Below are 23415 nucleotides of genomic sequence, written 5' to 3'. Positions count from 1 at the left end.
AATTCTCAGCAGGAATACCATCTTAAAAATGTCAGACAAGCCTAGTAGCGACAAAGGCAGCGGGGACCACATTTTGATGTCGGAGGCCAGCCTCTCCATGAGTGGCTGTGTGTTGCATTTTCCAAGCCACCCCTGTGTCCAAAGTGACATACACTCCAAGGTATTTGAACTTCTGGTGGACCACCTGATGGTCCGTCACCTACCCAAGGAGTTAGCTGGGAACACCGAGGACTTAGCCGCGTTGAGGTGTAGGCCTGAAGTCTGACCAAACACTTAAGGATCTGTAATGCTCTTGGACCTGTAACCTCGGAGTCCATAAGGAAGATCAGGAAATCATCTGCATATAATGCCACTCTCTCTGAGACTCCTTCTTCCCATTCGAACCCCCGTACCTGGGCATCCATCCAGAGCCACAGCGCATGGTTCCACAGCAATAGCAGATAGGAGAAGGGACAGGGGGCAGCCCTATTTTGTGCCCCTTTATATCATGAATGGTTCTGAGAAATCAATCCCCACACTCACCACTGCTGTGAGATCAGTGTATAGTAGCGAGACATAGGTGATAAACCTGACCCCAAAGTTTAGGTGGCACAGGAAGGCAAATAGATATGTCCAGCATACCAAATCAAAGGCCTTCTGCATGTAGGCTAGGAAGACCACTGCTTGTCTCTCCAGATTTTTCACCCAAGCCAGTGCATTCTGAGGCCGCCTAATATAGTGCCTGGTGACTCTGTGGGCATAAAACCAGATTGGTCAGGATGTATCAGTGTGGGAATCACCCTCAGTAGCCAGTCAGCTAATGATTTGGAAATTATTTAAACCTGTAAGTTGAGCAATGATATAAGGTGATACAACGAGCACCTGTCCCATGCCTGGGCTCGGGATGACCACTATTTCGGCTTTCCGGTAGTCTGGGGGAAGTTGGCCAAAGGGTCCTTCAGTTTATACATACATTTTTAAAGAATTGGGCTGTGCTGCCATTTGGTTTGGGGGTCTTCCCTGGAGTAAGTTGGTTCAGGGCCTGTGATCACTCCAGGGAGGCCCAGTCACTCGTCGAGAGACACGGGTGGGGGAGGTTGCAAATAAACTCCTCTATCTGTTCTGTCAACACAACGTTTCTCTGGGAAAATAGCCTTTGGTAGTACGTTGCAAATTGTTGGGCAATTAGTCTGGGGTCTATAATTTTCCAACCATTTTGGTCCATGATGTACGTAATTAGTGTTTGAGCACTGTCATATAGTTTCCACTCTACGTTAGAAACTGAGCGTTTGTGGACAGCATAATCATTGGGATGGTGCCAGACTGATTCAATGTACCACCTCAGGATTCGTCGTCCTATAGGCCAGCTAGCACACAGTGCCACCATAAGCCTCCTCAACCCTAGGTGCGTAGGAAATGATTCTGGTAACCACTGAACATGACAACCCTCATCCCCCAGGAATTGTGGTAACAGATCTAAAACCCTTTTGCTCAGTCACTCATGCTCCCTTTCTGTCAGAGAAATTTACAAGGAATAAATAATGGGCCATTTTCAATATTTATTGAACCAACGTTGTCCTTGTGTAAAATATATGTTCTGCAATGATCACTAGACAGAACCAAATGAAAGTTATTAGAAGTATTAGGACAGTGAACAGAATGAAAAGTTCCACCATAGTGTTAAAACAATGTATATATGCAAGGATATAAACCAGTATAAAAATCTGGCGTACTCCACCAATGCGTCCCCTAACCTAAGCGTTTAGGGCATGTGTGTGTGTTCTGCCAAGAATCCCAGTACTGGGTAATCCAACCTCTGTTATCTGAAGGGAAGGAACGTAGGTTCCCATCTTTTTCACTAGCTGAACACCCATCAGAGATATCAGCCGGCTGCTGGGCTGAAGTATCAGCATATCGAAACCTCGCGAATGACAGCAATGTGCCCCTCTACCAACACCCGGAAATTGATGTTTACTTATAACAAAATGCATTCTTGCCTTGTGCCGAGATCTTGGTCAGGCCCCCATTGTTTATGTGTTAAAGATAGCTGTCACCTTATGTATGAAACAAATAATCACCTTTGCACAATGTATGAATTAACCTTGTACATGTTGTGTCAAGATATCATGATAGTGTTCATGCAAAGTTGGTTTGTAAGCAAGTATAGTTTACTAGAAACTAATCCCCACAGTCATGGTTGCAAATGTGTGTCAAAGGTCATTGTGTGAGATTGAAGGCAACTTTAGGAAGAAACCTTTGTATATTTAAAAATGACAGTGTTTCCCTCTGGGCCCAACTGGGACACATTACAGAACAGCCGGTGAAGTAGTTTGCTTGTCCCCCCATTGGTAAAGCTGTTGGGCATACTTCAGTACCCCTCAGGCCAGGTGGTATGAGCTTTGCTGGCTCTCTGCCTAAGGGAGGAAATGCAGGATTCTGAAAGGGTAATGGATTGCACCCATTGCTGCTTCTCCCCTGTTGAATAACTGAAAAGTGTCTCTAGGAGGGTGGCTTTCAAAGGCCTCCTCAAGAGTGCCCGTGGAGTTTACCAATCCCCGCTTAGAAGCGAAATAGGAAGAAATGGATTGACCTATTTCTTTCATGTACTGCATGTCTTGTTGGGACCATGCGGCCATAGCATCAGCACTGTGTGGGGCACTGGTGCCGCAATTGCAAGTGGAGTCTGACTGGTAAGTGATCTTACAAGCAGCTGGCCAGCATACATATCTGTGTGACATTGTGAGTCTGTCACCATGGTAGTAAGCAGTAATCGAGTTTGAAGAACGAGTAGGGTGTGTGAGAGTAAAACGTGTACCCTCATCTCCTGGGTGTGCCGCCACCTTGTTCAGCTCCAAAGGGTGAATTTATTTGGAGCTTATTTCCACCTTCATCTTGTCTGTGTCTGTTCTGAGGCCGGGTGGTTCTCTGTGTCAGTTGCCATTTTATCTGCCTAATCATCATAGTGGTCCCATTATCCACTGGGTCTTCTCTATCAGAATCTCCAGGTGAAGCGAGACGTGTATCTGCTGCATGTTCACCTCCCGGGTCGACCGCAGAAGTGCAGCAACCCCTTACACCAAGGCTCACGCCGCCCCATCCCAGTGGGGTGTGGGCTTAATGTGGATTCTTTTGTCAGTCCTGTTAAAGACTCAATTCAAAGAAGTGTCTGGGATTTGTATATGACCTCGAGTTTGGCCGGGTATAGGAGCATGAACCTTATGTTAAGGTCTCAAACACACAAAAGAAGGGGGGACTGGGAGCAAATTGGATTTAGAAGTCCAGTACCTGTGCTCCCTAGACTCTACGTATCAATCACTAGAGGGTAGCTGTTCCTCAAAAGAGCGGACCAGTATGGTCACAAGAAGGATTGTAGGTTGGAAAATATTAAGGGGGGAATACCTCCTTGTTAATGAAGCGCCCTCACACACCAAAGCGGGTGTCATGCTACATCATCGGGCGTTGCTCCTTGTGAGGGTGGCACTGCAGTCTCCCACAGGCCCCGCGAGAGGGCTCTTTGTCAGAGATCTTTTCGAGGAACGTCACAGTGGTGAGTGCGGGTGTGTGGGGTGTGCTGCTTAGTGGGTTAAGAATATCACACTGGTTCCCTGGAGAGACTTTATTCTGGGGTCCGTGTAATTTGGTTAAAAACTGGAGGCAAAAGGAATACTCTTGACAGGGTGGTCAGGATAGGGAGTATTCTCCTTCTGAGAATTTGTAGTGCAAGTGATGGTATAAAATAATGGTATCAGGTCGACATGTTTCACGCCGCTCGTGGTCCCTAGTGGATCCAGTGGCATTTCTTCAGGACCGTGCAAAAGTGTATAAAGTGAAGAAAAAGGGTCTGGGACAGCGACACCCAGTAACCCTATAATGATACCTAGATTCAGGTGTGGTTGGGGTGACCCTGCACCCAAAAGGATATGACCACTTTTATTTGCAAAATCCAAACTACGAGGGAAAAAGAAGGAATAGAAAAAAGACAGCGACTACATTTGTCCATCAGAAACAAAATACAGATCATACGTCTTTCAGATCATATTATGTTCGTGTTAAGGCTGGTCTCATACATAGCTGAGTTGACCATCTCAGTGTGAGGGTGGTTTTAGTTAAAATGAGGAATACACAGTACAAATGCCCAGAGCCGGCAGTGAAGTGATCCGGCATACTGCTCCTCCATGCCATCGTGGGTGTGGCAAGCAGTGAATCGCATTTTTAAAAGCATGCCCTCACACACGGAAACGTGCCCGGGTATGGTAAATGAGTCAGTGGCGAAGTTTCATAAAAAAAGGCAAGCGCAGCGGAGTGGGAGCCGGTATCAGCTGTGGTGGGTACGTGACACCAGTGTGATACACACTAAACAGACAGACACACAAACATTAATGACCATACCCCATAAGTGGTAAGGGAAGGCTTTATCAGCTAGGAGCGCAACTTAGAGAAGTGAACCTAAAAAGGACACAGCGTAGAAGTTATCACTGTGTGGTCGTGGGTTTTTTGTAAATGACCTAGACCAGGCACCTATTAGGTGTAAGAGAATACTCACATTGACCTCCCGTGAAGCAAGCTAGTTACCTGTCCTTCACTGCTCAATCGCCGGTGGGAGGGAGGAACACTGCTACCAACCACATCCATTTTCCTGTACATCAACTTCTGGGAGCGGAGTGACGTGGGGGAATAGTGCGTGAAGTGGCGCACGCGTATGGTCAGAGTGCGGCCATATTGTAACGCACGTAGGTGTTTAAAATAGCACGAGTCGTGGCTTTTGTATGGGGATAGTATGGCGACCATGATGGGTGTATGTAGGAGAAAAGAGCGAATGTTAGCGCTCGTATGTAGACACTTTGGTGGCCATATTAGGCAGGTAGCCTGTCAAGCGGTGTTACATGGAATTTAGCGCTTGTCAAGGCTATTGTATAGAGAAAGTATGGTGGCCATGTTGTGTGTGCATCATAAAGAAAGAGGCCTTAATAGTATGAAAAAGGGAGAAATGAAGTGGTTTTTAATCTGACTTAACAAAACAGCAAAAGCTAATCAGAGTAATAGAGGAACCCAACCTTTGGTTCAAATACTGGTCTGTGTAGTCAGTACATGGAGTTACTACAGTTGGCTCCAAAATGACGGATACTAGACAGGACTGGAATGGCTAGTAAAAAAGTGTGTGGAACACGACCTCTACCGATAGCGCCAATCGAGATGGGCCAAGTCCACCATGTGTTCAGTGACAAGGGAGAGGCCAATTTAGCTATTGAACACTGCCTCTACCAACTGCGACTAGTAAGGTGAGAAGGGTCTGCCATATGCGCAGTTACAGGGGGGAGGCTGGGCTAGCTGATACATTCGGCCCATGGTATATCATCGTTAAGGCCTTGTGTATTGGACCGTAAACGGAAAACCCAATGTTGTTCCTGTAAGAACAGGGTTCTCGTTGACCAATTGGGGTTGGAGTGGATGACGGTCCAATGAAGACAGTCTTGCGTGTGGTGTGCTTCAGAGAAATGATTCAGCATTCTCGTATTCGTTTTTTTGCAATGGATCGTGCTGCGATGCTCACTCATCCGAACTTTGACAGATCTGGTGGTCATGCCCACATAGCGGAGATTGCAGGGCCACGTGATCAGATACACACAGTTTTTAGTATTGCAGTTCATGTGTCGTTTCTGATGAAATGGCTTCTGCAATCCTAGGTCTATATGTTTAGTCGTATTGGTGAGATGGCATACTGAACATGACCCACATGGGTAATGACCTTCAACTGGTGGTAAGGCCCAGAGGGTGGGTTGTTTGGTATATTGAGTACGTGGGCGGGTGTGCACCAGAAGGTTCCTCATATTCTGAGTATGTTTAAAGGCGAAAAGGGGACTTGGTCCTGGTATGAAGTCACCCGTCTGGAGGATCCTCCAATGCCTTTTAATGGCATTCTGTACTTTGTTGGAAGAGGGGGTAAAAGTAGTCACACATGTATGGGTGTCCATGTGTCTTTTCCCCCTACTCTCCAACAGGCATTCTCCGTGGTTGTTTTTGGCCCTCATCTAGGCGTCATGAATCACCTTTGGTGGGTAGTGGCGATCCTCTAAGTTGGATCTTAAGGTGGTTGCCTGTCTTTCGTACTCGGCTGTGGTGTTGCAGTTCCTGCATAAGCGGAGGAACTGGCCCACTGGAAGATTATCTCTGAGTGCTTTCAGGTGGTGGCTGTCATACAGCAGAAGGCTATTTATGTCTGTAGGTTTCCTGTAATTGGTGGTGAAGATTTGTCCATCTCGAATAGAAATAGACAAGTCAAGAAAGGGGATGGTGCTCTCAGACCATGTGCTGGTGAATTTCAAGAAAGGGTTGAGGGTGTTGACCCATTTGCAGAAAGATGCACATTGGTCTGTGTTACCACTCCAGAAAACCAGGACATCATCGATGTATCAGTATGTTGTTCTGAAATGGGTGGCTTTCAAGTAGAATGTATTTGCTCTTAAAAGATGCCATGTAGAGGTAGGCCAGATTAGGAGCAAAAGGGCTCCCCATGCTGGTCCCTTGTACGTGATGGTAGATTTGATTGTGGAAAGCAAAGAAGTTCTCTTTTAGAGCTATGGAGGCACATTCAACAATGAACCTTAACTTGATGAGCAGGACACCTGATTGGGTGTGTGAGGGCATTACATTAACAAGGAGGAAGTCCACTCTTTAATATTTTCTAACCTACACTCCTCAACAGAGTTCCTGTCACTTGTCCTCCCTGCGACCGCACTGGTCCGCTCTTTTTAGGAACAGCTACCCTCTAGTGATTGATCCTTATGTTAGGGTCTCATAGTTATTTTTTGGTGGCCGCTCAGAAGTTTTTCCTTTGCTGTTGGACCAATATTGTGTAGTCAGGAAAGGTCATTATGGAGCAGAAATCATACTGTATCGGGCCGTGGGTCCGAGAGCATTTCAGTGTAGCATCCCTGTCCAAATAGTTGCCGACGATTTGGGTGATAACTCCAGCAGGAGGTTTAGTAGCTAGGTCCCTGTGTGCTCTCTTTATTGAGAAACCAAGGAACAAGGCTTCTTGCGGCATAAAGGATTTGAGTCAATGGTCTAGGAGTTTCTCATGGAATCCCACAAAACGCAAATTGTTCCTCCTCACCTGTCCCTCAATGTCCTCTACACTGGCAGTGACTTTACTGGTAGTCGATGTAAGTTTTGCTACCCTTTGTTGCAGGGTGCAAACTGAAACTTTTGTCTTGGAGATTCTGGTTTCTGCCTCAGTGATTCTTCCCACTGTGTTCTGGAGATCTTGTCATAAAAGCATCCCATTGCTGCCGACCATGCCTATTTTGGCTTCTCGTTTTTCTCTAGATTGATTTATGGCAGCAAAGATGACAACATAGTCTGAAACAGCTGCAGTGTTCTCAGTCTTGTCTCCTCCCGCTGCACACCCAGGCTGTATAAATTTGTCAATTGTATCATGTTCAGCCATGTGGGATGTTTTATCTTTAGCCATGCTTTTCATAGTGGATGATTGGACACCATGTGGTGTCTTCCAGGTCACCTCATCGCTTCAAGGCCCCACCAGCTCCTGTGTTCCCCTTTCAGAGTGGCACGAGCAGTCCATCACCGTCTCTAGACACTTTTCCCCTGCCTAATATAAATGAGTTGGTGTTTGCCCTGGGTGGTGGCAGGTAGTTCTCCATACTTGATCTGAAGATTGCCTATCATCAGATCAAGATGTATGAGGATGCCAAGTCACTTTACTATGCATTCATTACTATGCAGAGAACTTTTACACGTATGACCTTTGGCCTGTGCTCTGCTGCCAGCATGTTTCAAATGATGATGAAGGAGGTATTTAAAGCCATGAAATACGCCTTATAGTTTCAAGACGACATTTTGATCTTTGGAAACACCGTGCAGCAACATACCTTTGCGCTCAGGCAGGCAGGCATACATTGAAGGATGCTGGTTTAGCCCTACGTCAAGACAAGTGTAAATTCTTTGTCGAAGAAGTGGATTATTTGGGATGCTACATCACTGTGGAAGGAGTTCAGCCTAAGGATAATCTACTGAAGGCGATTGAGATGGCTTTGTCTACCACAGACAAAGACATGTTGCGGTCATTCTTGGGCCTCATTGAGTACTATGCTACGTTTTTGAAGGGTTCTCAGACAAAACAGTGTATACAAGAGCATTATTGAAGAAAGGGGTTGCGTATGATTGGGGGTGGAGTAACAACAATGTTTTGAGTTCATCAAAAAAGAGATTTGTAATGCAGCGATTCTAATTCCTTTCAATACGAACTTGAAGTCATTTTTTACAGTTGATGCAAGCGCCTCTGGAATTGGGGCAGTTCTGTCACAGGTACATGCCAGGGTTGAGAGGATGGTGGCCTTTGCTTCCCACATGCTGAACACCTCTGAAATGAACTATTCTGTTATTGAGCATGAGGCGCTCCCTGCACCTTGGGGAGTGGAGCATTTTAGGACCTATCTTTAGGGTACTACATTTCTCATATTCATGGACCATAAGCCTTTGATCAAGGTTCTGCAGGCAGGCGAGGTAAGTAACAGTTCTGCAAGGTAGGCTAGATCGGCAGCTAGGCTCCAAGAATTTTGCTATGTGGTGGAGCACATCTCAGCTGACTGTCGGGATTGTCCTTGGATTGGAGAGTGGTGGATGGTCCAGCTGTCTCATCTCAAGAGAAGGAGGGGACTGTTGCCACTGTGCCTGTTGTCTTGGAGTTGGATACCTTACATGCTGTCACCAAATCAGAATGGTTGTAGGATACAGCTGTGGGTCCAGTGCTTGGTAAGGTCAAGAGATTGTTGAAACTTGGTGGAAGGACAGAAAGCATAATATCGATGCATGTGATACCTTACTTGAAAATTATTGATGAATTGTTGTTTAGTGATGATGTGGTATTGATGAGAGGGAAGACGTTTGTACTGCCCAGGGGTCTTTGTTCCACGTTGATATCCATGGCTCATGAAGGGCATCTGGGACAGTCTAAAATCAAGATGAGGTTGCATGAGAGTTGGTGGTGGCCTGGCATGGATGAACAGGTGGATAGGTGGGTTGATGAATGTGTGGTGTGCAAGGAAGGAGAACAAAAGACTCAAGGTGGGTGTTAAATCAGTCATGAGACACATAATTGTTCCTGGTAGTCTTTGGCACACTTTGAGCCTGGACTTTATTGGACCGATACATGAGTTAAGACATGACATGAGGAATGCCATGTTAGTGGTAGATGTCTACTCTAAGTGGTTTATGTTGAGATTTTAAGGGGATTACCACTAGAGCCAATAATCAAGCATTGAAGGAGATTTTTCAGGAGGAGGGTGTACCTTCTGTCATCATGACAGACAATGGTAATCAGTTGGTCTGCAGAGATGCGTGTCTTTTTGGAGTCTTGAGGGATTGTGCATAATCGCACATCCTTTTACAACCCACAAGGAAATAGCATTGTGGCGAGAGCGAATAGATTGGTCAAGGGCTCTATTTAAATGGCTGCTGCGGGGGCCATTATTATTTATTTGAAAAGTTTTATAAAGCGCGAACAAGACGCAGATGGGCATCCGAGCGCTGTACAAAAAGAAACTAACGTTGACATGAAGAAACAGTATGAGTACAATACAATAAGGCAACATAAGAGGAACCTGAAACATAAAAGTAACTGTGGGCGCTGGAGGAAGACGAGGTAGCACAAGATCAAACAGGTAAAAGCCCTACTAGACGGGGCCGTGCAGTTTTAGCAGCGCACCAAGTCAAAAGAAAGACAAATACATTTCAAAACACAAAGTAAAAATTATTGTCAAGCATACATTTCAACACACAAAGTAAAAATGATTGTCAAGCAACAGAAGGAAGTGTCTAACAAATTACATAGAGGCTATTGCTGTTGAAGTTCGTCCAAAAGTAGCCATTTGACCTGTTTTTTTAATGAAGCAGTCGAGGGATTGGCTCTGATGTCCATCAGAAGGGCATTCCAAATTCTTGGAGCCAGCCCTGAGAAGGTGCGATTGTACGTTCTTTTTTTGTTGAATTTAGGTGGTTTCAGTAGTAGGGCATTGGAGCTTCTTAAGTTTCAACTGGAACCAGAGCGCTCACGTTTTTTTGCCAGGTAAACAGGGCTATTGAAGTGTATAGCTTTATGTGTCAGACAGGCTATCTTGAAGTGGATCCTTGCTTCAATGGGAAGCCAGTTAAGTTGAATTAAGTCAGGTGTAATATGATCATGCTTTCTGGAGCCTGTGATTAGTCTGGCAGAAGCGTTCAGAGTAGCTCTTAGTGGAGCTAACCTAGATTTACGAAGCCCAGCTAGGGTCACCAAGCCATATTCCACGAGTTAGATAACTAGGGATTGGACTTCTGACTGGATGTCCTCAGGAGGTAGGTAAGGTTTGATTTTCCTAAGATTGTTGAGGTGATGAGTGGCACTCTTAATGGTGGCACAGATGTGACCTTGCATGTTTAAGAATTTGTCCAGGGTGACACCTAAAGAACAAACGTCCACCATATGCGGGGTGCAGTTGAGTGCTGAGATTTTCTTGATCCAGTTTTGCGCAGAGGCCGCATGGTTACGGGGGGTAATCAGGAAAAATTCTGTTTTGAGGGTATTTAGTAACAGATGGTTATGCGTTAGCCATTGTTGTGTTTTTTGAAGCACCCCATTAAGAGTTTTAATGTCATCTGGAGAGGAAATCTTCAAATACAGTTGAGTGTCATCCGCGTATATATGGTACTGAACGTTAGAACCATTCAGAATAGCAGTAAGAGGTTCCATGAAGAGATTGAAGAGCGTGGGCGAGAGTGTAGATCCTTGAGGTACCCCAGTAGAGACCGTGGTGCTGGCAGCCAAAGATTGGTTGACTTTGATTCTTTGTGTTTGGTTATGCAGAAAATAGGCGAACAAATTTAAGACAGGGCCAGATAACCCCTCCTATTTTGAAGAAGGTCAATCAAATTATCATGTTTGATTGTGTCAAAAGCAGAGGACAAGTCCAGAAGAATTAGAAGTCAAGGCGCAACTTGGTCAAGAGCTCTCAAGGCGTCATCAACAATGATGAGTTAGAGCTGTTTCTGTACTATGACCTGATCTAAAGCCTGACTGATGTCGGTTTAGGAGCTGAAATTTCTCGATGTGGTCTCAGAGCTGTGTGTGAACGCATTACTCGAGCAATTTTGCTAAAGACATGATGCTGGTGATCGGCCGGAAGTTATTGGGATCCGTTAGGTCTGCATTAGGCTTCTTGGGGATGGGTGTGACTTGCCCCATTTTAAGGCAGTTGGGAATCCTCTCCTGTAAGAGAGATTGTTGGATGATCCTGGCCTAGAGAGGCAGAATGGCCACGTTGAGGTCTTTGAGCAACTTAGCGGGAAGTGTATCACTGAAATGGTTGGATGCTTTAAGAGATGCCAAAGAATGTGACAACTCCTCCAAATCCGGGAGCAAGAAGGTATTCCAGCAGGAATTGTTTTTGGGAGTGTTTTCTGTGGGGTATAGCAGAGCACACACTGCCGCAGGTACTGCCGAACCTAAGGCGCTCATAGACAACAGGTTAGCAGCGGCACGTTGAAGCGCCGGATCAGTACTCCTCGACTTTTCAGAAAAGTGCACTGAGAAGTCCTCCTCACTGGGTCCAGAGGTATTGGTTGCTGGAATAGGATTGGTATATGCCTGTTGTTTGATGATATCAAACAGTTTCTTGGGTCAGTTTTTAGCGCTGTCAAACTGATCCCTGAAATGATCTGAATTAGCAATGCAAACAGGTTTGTTATAAGAGCTTCTCATCTTCCTTAACTGCTTGAGACTAGAGGTGGAGGGGGCATTTCTCCAACGTCTGTCAGAGAGCCTCAGTTGGAGACGTTCATCATTAAGGGCGCCATTGAACCAAGGTTTGGATTGTTTGCGAGGAATCCTTTTGAGTTGCTTCGGGGCGGCAGAGTCGAGAATATTTGACACAGCGTTGATGTAATGATCCGTCAACTCTTCCAAATTATTCATGTTAGGGGGAGGTTCCAGCAGATTCTTGCTCAAGTTGGAAAGGTTAGAGATGTGAATGTCTCTCAGATTACGAGTCAGTTGCTTGTTTTTGAGCGGTTGACCTTGTCTGAGCAATACCTTTTCCTGAATGTGAAAGGAGATTTGGTGATGATCCGACCAATCACATGGTACAATGTCATCCAGTTGAATTATGTGATCTCCAGCTATGATAAGGTCAAGGGTAGCGCCCTTGTAGTGGGTGGGTCCGTTGCAGGCCTGTATATAGTTTATGTCGGAGAGGAAAGCCTTAACAGAGCAAACTAGTGGATCATTTGTGTCATTCCAGTGAAGGTTGAAGTCACCGAGGAAGATATGGTTAGGGTGGAGGGCCGAGCTGGTAGAGATGGATTCAATCAATTGCTCTACGAAACGCAAGTTATCCCCAGGGGAGTGATGGATCGAGTGAAGCACACAAACAATCTTGCCCTTGTTCCAAATTTCAGTAACTAGGAGCTCACAGGAGGACATCAGATCCTTATGAGTCTGCTTCAATACGAGGCTAGAACGATGATGCAGGCAATGCCACCCCCCCCCCCAGATTTAATATTTCTATCGCATCTGATTATGTCATAGTCAGGAGGAATTAAGATGTCAAGTATTGGGGAAGAGGAGTCATTAATCCACGTTTCCGTAAGAATCAGGAGGTCTAATTCTTGTGATATGAAGAGTTTGGAGATATCCGCTGCGTGTTTCACTGTTGATCTGCAGTTGAGAAGCATTGATTTGATATGAGTGTTTGTAGTTGCTTCCACTAGGTACGACGTGGTGACCTGAAGTAAGTTGTTCTTATTCATGGATCTAAAGTTAACGCTAGGTTCTCTATCCGGATCAGATGTGATAGTGGGTAGGATGCTAGGAGAGACTGCATAGTCAACATATGATAGTAACAGTGCGAGCTTGTCATAATCAGACATCTGAGGTTGGAATCTAAGTGGTCTAGAATGGAGGTTGGGAAGAGTTAGAGAGGGCCAGCGTGGGTTACTAGAGTAAGTATCAGAGAACCTTTCCATTCCACCACTTAAAGTAGTTGCTGGAGGCATAGGAAGTTCAGTCCCTGGGGGAGGATAGGGTTTTCACAACTTCTCATTCTTCAATGAGCAGCGTAGGAGGGTCTGGAGGTTATCCTTTACAGTAAGGAGGTCCAGCTTCAGTTCAGCCAGTTTTTCCTCAATCCGGCAAAGGCTGTCACAGTCAGGTACCTGCCCAGAATAAGATGAAGGGTGAGGCCCCTTCTCCTCACAGCGCTTGCACAGGGAGATGGACTCCTGCTTGAGCTCAGTTATGGGATCAATTGGTGGGGGGGATTGGCATAGATGGTGTCAGGGATCTGATTAGGAGGTTGAGGAGAAAACCTTTGAGGATGCAAGTGGGGGGGCCCTATGGTAGTATCCTGTGCAATGGATGTAGAGATAGAAGATGCAGAAGGTCGAGGAGGGTTCAAAGGAAAGGGGGGGCCTGAGGTAGTATCCTGTGCAATAGGTGTAGAGGTAGAGGAGGAGGGAGGACGTTAAGGGTTCAAAGGAAGGGTGCTGGGGTTTAAAGTTGTGTGCAGGGAAGGTGAAGTAATCAGATTAGAGTTACTGGTACTAGGAGACGCAGTCAGATTAGAGTTACTGGAACTAGGAGATGGGAAGCATGTAGTGTCAAGGTTGGTATTGGGAATGTTACACTCAATCGTGTTGCGGGCGGTATCAGAATGGATCAACATGAGAGAAGGAGGTGGAAGGGGCGCTCACCGAGTGTGAGGTAGCAGGTGGTTCTGTATTAATGGGGAGACTAATATGTTTTGGCCTGGTAAGTTTAGGGTTGATGCTCAGGATGTTTGGAGGGGAGACAGGAAGGGAGGGCACGGAAGGTGCTCCCGTAATGGGGAGATTGGGATTACCTAAATTGGCAGGATTGGGGTTATTAAGTGAATTTTTTATCTTTTAAAAAATACTGTCAAACCGATTCAAATACAAGTCAGAGGCTTGAATAAGGATATTGCTGTTATTGTAGAGAGAGATGGTCAGTTCCACATTGAGGAAACGAGACAGAGGTATGTTAATACAGAAACCGTGTGGGGTTTTACATAGAGCTTTGGTACGAAGCGTATCAGTAAAAACTCTGATACAGGCCATGGTGTCAGTAGTATGGTGCTGGACTCTGCATATCTTACAAGTATTCATGAAGCAATTCAGAAATCCCCTTTTGAGTTGATGAGAGGAAGGGTTGCAGGCTCTAAACTATTACCACCTTGGATGAAGGATAGGATGTGGCTTGCTGCTGATGTGAAGAGCAGCACTGGGGTTAACAGCACGAATTTGTATAATATGCGTCTCGAGGCTGGAGACTGGGTCAAAGCTCAGTGTACTCAGCGAGGAGGTGGGTTGTCCAAGTTCAAAGACCGATTTAGAATCAAGGAAGTGCGCCGCTTCTCTGTGTTGTTGGAAAATGGGGAAAATTGGAATAATAGACGTGTAGCTTTGTATCAGAGAGGTGGTTAGTGTTGTGGTGGAAAGGAGCAAGGGGGCAGCGCGTTCATGCTCATGGGTGATGATGACCCAAGCTTTTCTCAAGGGGAAACAAGTTGTTCTCCCTTATTGAGCACCGGTGATGCCGGGGTTTAAGTTTCGAGGCGTGTAGGCCATGCTGCACGGAGGAATACCTGATTTCGCAACCCACTTATGTATTTGAGGGATTTTGTTTAATAATATGGGTACATTGTGTTTAATTAAAAGCAGTGCTTTTGCTCCTGTGCTATTTTTGTTGTTGTTGTTTTGTTTGTTATATTTGTGTTTGTTGTAAAGGGGGAGATGTGTTGTAATCCTGTATCTGGGGGTTTGCTGGATACAGGGTGAGGATTGGGAATGTGAAGTGTGTACAGCAGTCTGAGTTCTGGAGGCTTGGTGTAGGGGAAGTGTTCCACGTGAGTCAGTTGTTCAAGGCTGGCTGTGAAGTGGGCTGCGCTCTGGTTTGCAGGAGGTCTCTCAACAGAAATAAACTTCCTTCAACTTACCTGTGGCTTCGTACCGTTCCTGAGAGTCACAAGACTCAGTTACTCTTTGCTATCTAGTTCTGGCTTAAACTGTGGTTTCTTCTAAGTGACATGATAGTCTTTACCGGATGAAGGTTGCACTATATAAAAAAGTTTTGTTATCATTTGTCTCCGGGCATGTCGAGATGTAGGAGTTCCTTCATTAAAAGCTGGACCACTGTAACTGTTTGCATTTTTAATGATCCACAATCTTCCCAATTTGAAAGCCAAATAATTTCCCTTCTCTCACTTGTTATATTTTTTAAGCCAGCACTGCAGATGCATTGCATTGGCGACGTGATGATCCTGTGATGAGTCAGTTGTATCCTTGCCAGGAATTAGGGCAGGTTTTATCTGCATATGTCAGGGTGACCATTTATTTCTGTCCATCCTCAAGATGAGCCTCTACAAACTCATTCCAAGGGCAGCAATACGCTCTGATTGAACCTTTCGTTTACCCACCTTAGTTTCATCTCTGGTGATAGGAAGTACAAATATATTCTGACTTATATTTTGGACCATTTTATGACTTGAAAATGTAGTGTTTTTGTTTTGTTTTCTGTAGATGATATGAATTAATTTAACATTATAAGCTTTTCGGAGTACTACCCATCTATGACTGCATATTACTGTTTTAATCAGACTTGTTTCTTTCATCCAAAAATGTGTTAACACTTGTAATTTATGGTCTCAATATTTTTCAAACTCCTAAATACATTTGATAGACTTTTAATTTTCAGCTGCTTTCTTTTTAACCCTCTGAGAAAACTGTTATTTTTTTACTATCATATCCTGTGTTTCTGAATAGCTAAATCTTAATTAGGGCTCCCTGTTTACACTTCATATGATTTTACAGAAAACCATTCCTGTCTCTATAAATATTTTTTTAAATTATATTTAAACATGGAAAAAAAATGGAAAGAAAATAGGTTTTCTTTTAAGTGATCTTTGATTGTGTCAATCATGACTGCTTGACCAATAACTGTGTAGACTAACACGCAGGAGAGTTCATAAAGAAGGAGCCAAGATTTCCTAATGAAGATTTAAACAGTTGCAGACAATGCTGTGATGAGTTGTTTACACCTCTTTGAGCCACCAAATGCTAAACGATTATTGCCTTCTACAGAGAAGCCGTATGTAGTGGAGAACCCAGAAGACAAGGCACGGAGAGAAGGCGAGAGTGTCACCTTGTGCTGCGGTGCCATGGGGCAGCCAACACCTCAACAATATCTCTGGTAAGGAGGCACTCTCAGGTTCTCGAAACTTCACTGACCGACTTAGAGACAAGGACCAAGTTTGTTTTTGGTCAGGTATTTTCGCCCTAAATCTTGCACTAATAAGCTGGGAATGTTTCTCACAGGCAGAGCATCTTGTGGGGGGATATCGGGACATTGCCAATAGGAAAACAGCCTCAGGAAGACAGAAGGGGCTACATCCTATGAAGAATGAAAAGCCAAGCTTGCATATAAAAAATTAATTGAAAGTACATTATTGTGCTCTCTAAGCAATGATCACTTCATCATTCTAGCCAAGTTTACTTGTCAACAAACTCATGCACTATTAGCCTAGGCATAATCTATGTACCTCTACCACCAAATATTTTGCAGTACCAAATTCTTGGTGGCCAGAGCGAGCAGTAGATCCTTTTAAGTCTAGACAGAAATGGTCTGGTAATGAACGAACGAAAGCAGCCATCTTAAACTTTAGCAAGTCTTTTCACGCTATAGCATTTAGTACAGTAGACTAGCCTTTCTTCTCCGCCGCTCACCTGTTTTACTATACAGCAGAAAGTTACTATGCTCTTACAAGGTCACTAATATAACAAGAACATAACTGGATGCACTTAAGTATCTGCCGCTGGATCTTGATCCTCAGAATATATGACGTTATATTGCGGTGTTTACACCGCGATGCCTTTACAACGCAGGCATTACAACGCAAGTCGTTACAACGACTTGCTCTGGAGGGCGCTGGACTTAGGAATAGTAGTATGATTTACTATTCCAACTCCAGTCTACGTACAGTAGGGAAGGTGTTGGAATAGTAAATCATACTATTCCTTAGGTTAGAGCACTATCCAGCGCAAGTTATTGTAATGACTTGCGTTGTAATACCCGCGTTGTAAAGGTATTGCGGTGTAAACTCCGCAATGTAAACAATGTTTCCCTGACCCTCAACCTACAGAGGTATTTGATGCATGTGTAAGGTTCCCCCACATGCTTAATCCTTGCATTCACAAATGCTCTCAATGGAACGGAAAAAGTGAAAAAAATACTCTGTTGGTATTGCATGCTATTAACAGATTGATAAAATTATGGAAGTGTATGAACACACAGGGCCGAGCTGAGGGCAGAAGAGGGAGGACAACAACAGCCCTACCATGGACTTTAATAAATTGTAGGCTCTTTTCTCATTGAACTATAGGTACCACAACGGAACCCTACTGGACCACGCAGTGTACCGGTACAACAATAACCTGGTACTAAGGAACCTAGACATGACCCAGAATGGGGATTACTACTGCCTGGCGAAAAATGAAGCAGGCTCTGCTAAGTCCAAGGTTGTCAAGCTGGCTGTCATTGGTAAGGACCAAAATGGCCCCTTTGATGTTGACATCAAACTTGGATCAGAAAGCAAAGTGAAACCAAAGGTTGAAGAAAGTTGAGAGAGTAGTAGTGGCAATAAGGATCCTAGTCAGTAAGATCAGCATTCAAACTGTTGACCTCTACTGCTTCACACTGTGGGTCTATGTAATGTACTCTGGGTCGGCATTAAAACCCTTCTTTATAACGATGGGAGTAGACATAAACACCAGATACTCCCCTCTTTGAACCATATCCTAAATGGCACTGCTGAAACAGCAGCAATGTCTGCCAATCATTTGAGAAATGTGTGTTTTTGTTGGGCATAATGTGCTAATATATCAAATGTGTTTCATGTAATAATGTGTATTATTGTCATTCAAATTTTAAAACCAAAGGACCTCTAAGGAAATTAAAAGCATGCCTTCTAAAATGTGCTTTACTCTTTTAGTACATTGACAATATAGAGTTGGTTTAACAAGAAATATATATATAAAAAAAAGAAAATGTGGCACTAGAGGTGGGTGAGTCACTGAGAGCTCAAGCGAAGCTTCCGCCAGGTGCCTGGCCCTGGCTTAGCTCGAGGTCCTAAATGAACTGAGCTTTCAAAGAGTTAACATCAAAGCAGTAACATTCGAAGTGAAAAGGAGAGAAAAAAAGATACAGATTTTGTGATTGATTTGTTAAAATACAAACCAGAAAATCTGGGATTAATCCCGGCTTGCTGCTTAACCAAAGTGTATGATCTTAGGCCAATATTTTATTTCATTGATCCTCCTTTTACTTTATTATCATATATGAAAGCACCTTCAAATACGTGAGTTATGAATATGAGCTTTACAAAAACGTATTGTGTTTGATTTAATAGGCTATAATGTTGCTCTAACTATAAGAATCTGGGCCATATACAGGGTGCACATGACAAATGACGCGTCTCAGATCACTAATGGCATTGTCACCAAGACAGAGACAGTGCCCGAATGGGTCTAAATTAGTGTTTAAAACCTTTTAATTAGGACCTCTAAGTTCAGTGATATAATGCAACTTATTATGGCCAAAGCTTCTGTATGTCAAAGAATACACTTGTTTCAATTTTGAGGAGGCTTTGTCATATTTTACATGATGTTTGGTGCATGATTTACATGGCAAACATTTTCAAGTCTTAGCTAGTGTATGGGCCTTCAGCCCATGTACAGTGTTGTTATCAATTATGGCATGTCAGATGTCATTAGGGGTGTTATCAATGCAGTCATTGAACATGTCATAAGTGATGTAATATGTGAGGGTACAAGCAGCGTACCCTAAACCTACCTTCCATATGGTTCATGGGGTCAGGGTACTCCTACCTTGCCCTCTAATATCTTATTTATTTTATTTTGCACGTCTCCTTGACCGAGTCCCTTATTCCTATGATGGTGGCCTCAACTTTTTCTTTGGGTTGTGGGAAGCCAATCACAATGCACAATTGATATATGTGTCTATATATGTGCCCCACTGCCTCCTGCAGCCTCTCTGTGACCACCGCCTCCAGTGCATCCCCATTTTGTGCACCCACCCACCTTCAGCCCTGTGTGAGCTGCCCTGCCCCACCTTTGCTGGTCCTCTGTGTGCTCCTCCACCCCCAGCAGCCTCTCTGTGCTTCCCCACCTGCCTGTAGCGCCTCTGTGCCACTTGTCCCCTGCAGTCCCTCTATGTTCCGCCATGCTTCACTCCTGCAGCCCCTCTGTGTGCCCGCCTCCCCTCCAAGTGTCCCTGGCCACCTGCTGCCTCTCTGTGTGCCCCAACACCCTGCAGCTGATATGTGCCATCCTGCCCTGGCACAACAGCCCTTCTCTATGCCTATATCTCCCTTTTTCAGGTCCTCCCCATGACTACCACCCCCAGCAACTCCTAAATGTGCCACTGAGCTCTGCCCTGGCAGCCCCTCTGTGTGGCTTACAGCCTGCACAATTGCCCAAGCCAATAGGCCAGACTTCTAAGTTAAAATGCAAGCCAGAACTACTTACTTTGCCTAATTTGTAAACAATTTTTCTCAATGTTTGCAAACGCGATAAAAATCTTTTTTTTTTTTGTTGTCTTTTTTTACTTTGGGATCAATTCATTAGCTCCTACATACCACACAATTCACAGGCTCTCCGAATACGCAAGAATGACAAGAAAGAATTAAATACAAATCCTGGTAGTCACCGCATTATAAACCCCATAAAGGACATTAGAGGATACAGCATCCTTGTCTTACCCAAAAACGAAGAGGGATCCAATTAATAATTACTACCTCGCCTTGCCCAAGTGCGAGGTAGAATGTGTGCTTTTCCCTCCATCTTGCCCAAGGACAGATAGACTGGGGAGTTTCTTAATCAAAATACTGTAATCTCACCCAAGGGCCAGAGCAATACTTGCCCCACTGCTCCCCCCTCGCCATGCCCCCATCTCACTGGAGATGAGGATTCGGTCTGGCCGTTATGGCAACAGAAGTAGTCCAGTGTCAAAGGCAAATGGGAGATTTTATCTCAAGCTAGACCTTCTAAATAATTAGAAGGGCTTGCACAGAGTTAAGACCATGTTGTGTATTTGTTTTAATTTCATAGGTCTGCCATTTCCCCTTTGCAAAACAGTAACAATTTGTTTACGTCATTTGAATGTCAAGATGTGTTTTCTTCATATCACAATGGCTTATTCAGATGAGTGAGAAGAGGTTGAGTGAGGAGAAGATGAACTTAAGTCAATGTTTTTGAAACTGTTTATAGACCAGACTTGCAGTAGCACTGACAGTTATAACATCTAAGGTTGATATTTTATCTTACAGCAAAAACTGCCCCCTCTTGTGAGCTGACACCTGAAAGCCACCTCATAAGACTTCCACAAGACTGCTTCCAAAACTCAACCAACTCCTTCTACTATGATGTGGGGAAATGCCCTTCAAGCACCTGTGCAGGAGAGCCTGAAAAAGGAATTCGCTGCAAAGACTCAGTCGCCTACTGCTGTGGTGTTACCAAAACAGAAACCAGGGAGATCACATGTCCAGGGTACACACTACCCACAAAAGTCGCAACAGAATGTGGCTGTCAAAAATGCACTGAGACGAAGATCATCGTGCGAGGACGGGCCATTGCGTCTGATAATGGTGAACCTCTGAGGTTTGGCCATATCTATCTTGGGAAAAACAGAGTGAGTATAACGGGATACAAAGGAACTTTCTCTGTCCAAGTTCCTGTAGGCACTGAGAGGCTGGTTCTCACATTTGTGGATCAAATGCAAAGGTTTGTCAACACCACTAAAGTTTTGCCTTTCAATAAGAAAGGAGGAGCAGTCTTCCATGAGGTTCAACTCTTGAGGAAGAAAGCCCCAATCACCATTGACTCTTCCCGGTCCAACCAGATTCCACTTGGTGAGGCAGCAGGAACAGAACCAATTGCTGAACTGGAAATCCCCGCTAACACATTTTATAAGCAAAATGGACAGATTTATACTGGTAAAGTGAAAGCCAGTGTGTCTTTTCTGGATCCGAGGGACATTGCCACTGCTGCTGCAGCACAAAGCGACCTTAACTTCATCAATGAAGAAGGTGACACCTTCCCGCTTCGCACATATGGTATGTTCTCATTGGACTTCACAGATGAAGCAGCCACTGAAATGCTTAATGCTGGTGAGGTAAAGGTATTCATGGATTCCACACAAATAAAGATGCCAGAACACCTGGAGAAAATGAAGCTCTGGTCGCTCAACCCAGAGACTGGGTTATGGGAAGAAGAAGGAGATTTTAAATTCGAAACTAAAAAACGTGGGAAGAGGGAGGACAGAATCTTTCTGGTTGGAAACATGGAAATTCGAGAGAGGAGGCTTTTCAACTTAGATGTCCCAGAAAGCAGAAGATGTTATGTCAAGATCAGGGCATATAGAAGTGAGAGGTTCCTGCCAAGTGAACAAATTGAAGGTGTTGTGATTAATCTTATTAACATGGAACCTGAATCTGGTTTTTCTACCAACCCTAGAGCCTGGGGTAGATTTGACAGCGTGATCACAGGTTCCAATGGGGCATGCTTGCCAGCTTTCTGTGATGACCAAAAGTCTGATGCCTACTCAGCCTATGTGACAGCAACCCTCGGAGGAGGAGAAGAACTGGAAGCTGTTGCATCTGCTCCTAAATTTAACCCTAATGCCATTGGTGTTCCACAGCCCTACCTCAACAAGCTTAGCTATAGGAGAACAGATCATGAGGATCCTAAAATGAAAAAGACTGCGTTCAGGATCAATGTGGCCAAGCCATCCCCCAATGCTGCTGAAGAAAGTAATGGCCCCATATATGCCTTTGAGCATGCAAGACAGTGTGATGAAGCTCCCTATGGCGACGCACATTTTAGGTTCTACAGAGTGGAAGGTGACCGATACGAGTACAATACAGTTCCTTTTAATGAAGATGACCCCTTGAGTTGGACCGCAGATTATCTCGCCTGGTGGCCGAAGCCCCTGGAGTTCAGGGCATGTTACATCAAGGTAAAAGTCATTGGACCCCAGGAAGTCAATCTGAGGTCTCGCAATACGGGTGGTACACATCCACAAACTGTGGGTAAACTATATGGTATCCGAGATGTGCGTAGCATCCGGGATATGGACCAACCCAATCTTTCTACAGCCTGTTTAGAATTCAAGTGCAGTGGCATGCTATATGATCAAGACAGAGTAGATCGCACAATGGTGAAAATTCTTCCACAAGGAAGTTGCCGCAGGGAAAACGTGAACAGCATGCTTCATGAATATCTTGTCAACCACTTACCTCTCCCTGTGAATAATGACACCAATGAATACACTATGCTTGCTCCTTTAGACCCACTGGGACATAACTATGGCATTTATACTGTTACTGACCAAGACCCCAGAACAGCAAAAGAAATAGCCTTGGGTAGATGTTTTGATGGCACTTCTGATGGGTCATCCAGGGTAATGAAAAGTAACGTGGGCATTGCATTAACTTTCAACTGTGTGGAGAAAGAGGCAGGCCAACAAAGTGTGTTTCAACCTCAACAGAATGTGTTAAGTCAGTCTGTGGTGAGTCCTAGGAGAACAAGAGCTGGAAACAACCGGCGGCAGAGAGCTAGTGCCACGAACCAATCTGCCCGCAGACTTTCTTCTTCCGCAAGTAATACAAGGCAAACTTGAATATTTGCCGAGACATTAAGCAGAGAAATGTAGATGTCATCCATTCCTATTTCCTTTTTACCCCAAAATATTCCTCTTTTCGCTCCTAAGACCACCTCACTCTAATATAAGTGGGAGAAAATGGCATCTCTCTTTTGTTCTTTGGAGTGCACAAATTTTGCCATGCATCTAGGCACAGACCTAGAATAGCAGGACTTAAGTAACACGTCACCGTCTTTGACCCTGCATTAACCGAAGAGCCATGTTGATAATGATGTTTTCTATGTCATGAAAATTGAACTTTAACATTAAGGAGAAAGTGAAAACAAATGTGTCATTTTAAATTAATATGCAATTCAGGTATCTGTTTTATAAGTATAATTATTATCAATTATTCTAATAAAGAAAATTAAAGATCTGTTTCCTTTCTAACAAGAAAAGATCATTGTTACACTTCATAAGTACTACACGGTTTTCTTACTTAAATTTGATAGGTCCTGTGACCATTACTAGCAGTCTGCGAGAACTGCAAATAAAAACTATCCCAAATTACAAAAAAATCATAGGTAGGGCAGCATTTTTTAAAGTGTCGTCGCCCATCCCTACCTCCACAAATGTGCAGGATGGGTGCAGTGAGAGAAATTCTGAATTTAATCATCAGCATCTTTTTAAAAACAGCTATTTATATCCACAAT

At 44.3% G+C, this 23415-nt stretch overlaps 1 protein-coding gene across 1 annotated transcript in view; it reads left to right on the top strand.

Annotated features, from left to right (window-relative positions):
• CILP (cartilage intermediate layer protein) overlaps nucleotides 1-23138 on the top strand; it is a 141464-nt gene extending 118326 nt beyond the window's left edge. The window contains exons 7-9 of the mRNA XM_085644580.1: nucleotides 16129-16237; nucleotides 17427-17584; nucleotides 20391-23138. Of these exons, the coding sequence (XP_085500706.1) occupies nucleotides 16129-16237; nucleotides 17427-17584; nucleotides 20391-22741 (2618 nt within the window). The 3' untranslated portion in view covers nucleotides 22742-23138. The remainder of the gene's footprint in view (nucleotides 1-16128; nucleotides 16238-17426; nucleotides 17585-20390) is intronic.
• The last annotated feature ends 277 nt before the right edge of the window (nucleotides 23139-23415 follow it).

This window comes from Triturus cristatus, chromosome 3_1 (genome assembly GCF_964204655.1).
Source record: "Triturus cristatus chromosome 3_1, aTriCri1.1, whole genome shotgun sequence".
Taxonomy (NCBI): Eukaryota; Metazoa; Chordata; class Amphibia; order Caudata; family Salamandridae; genus Triturus; species Triturus cristatus.
This window is presented reverse-complemented; position numbering and strand designations above follow the sequence as displayed.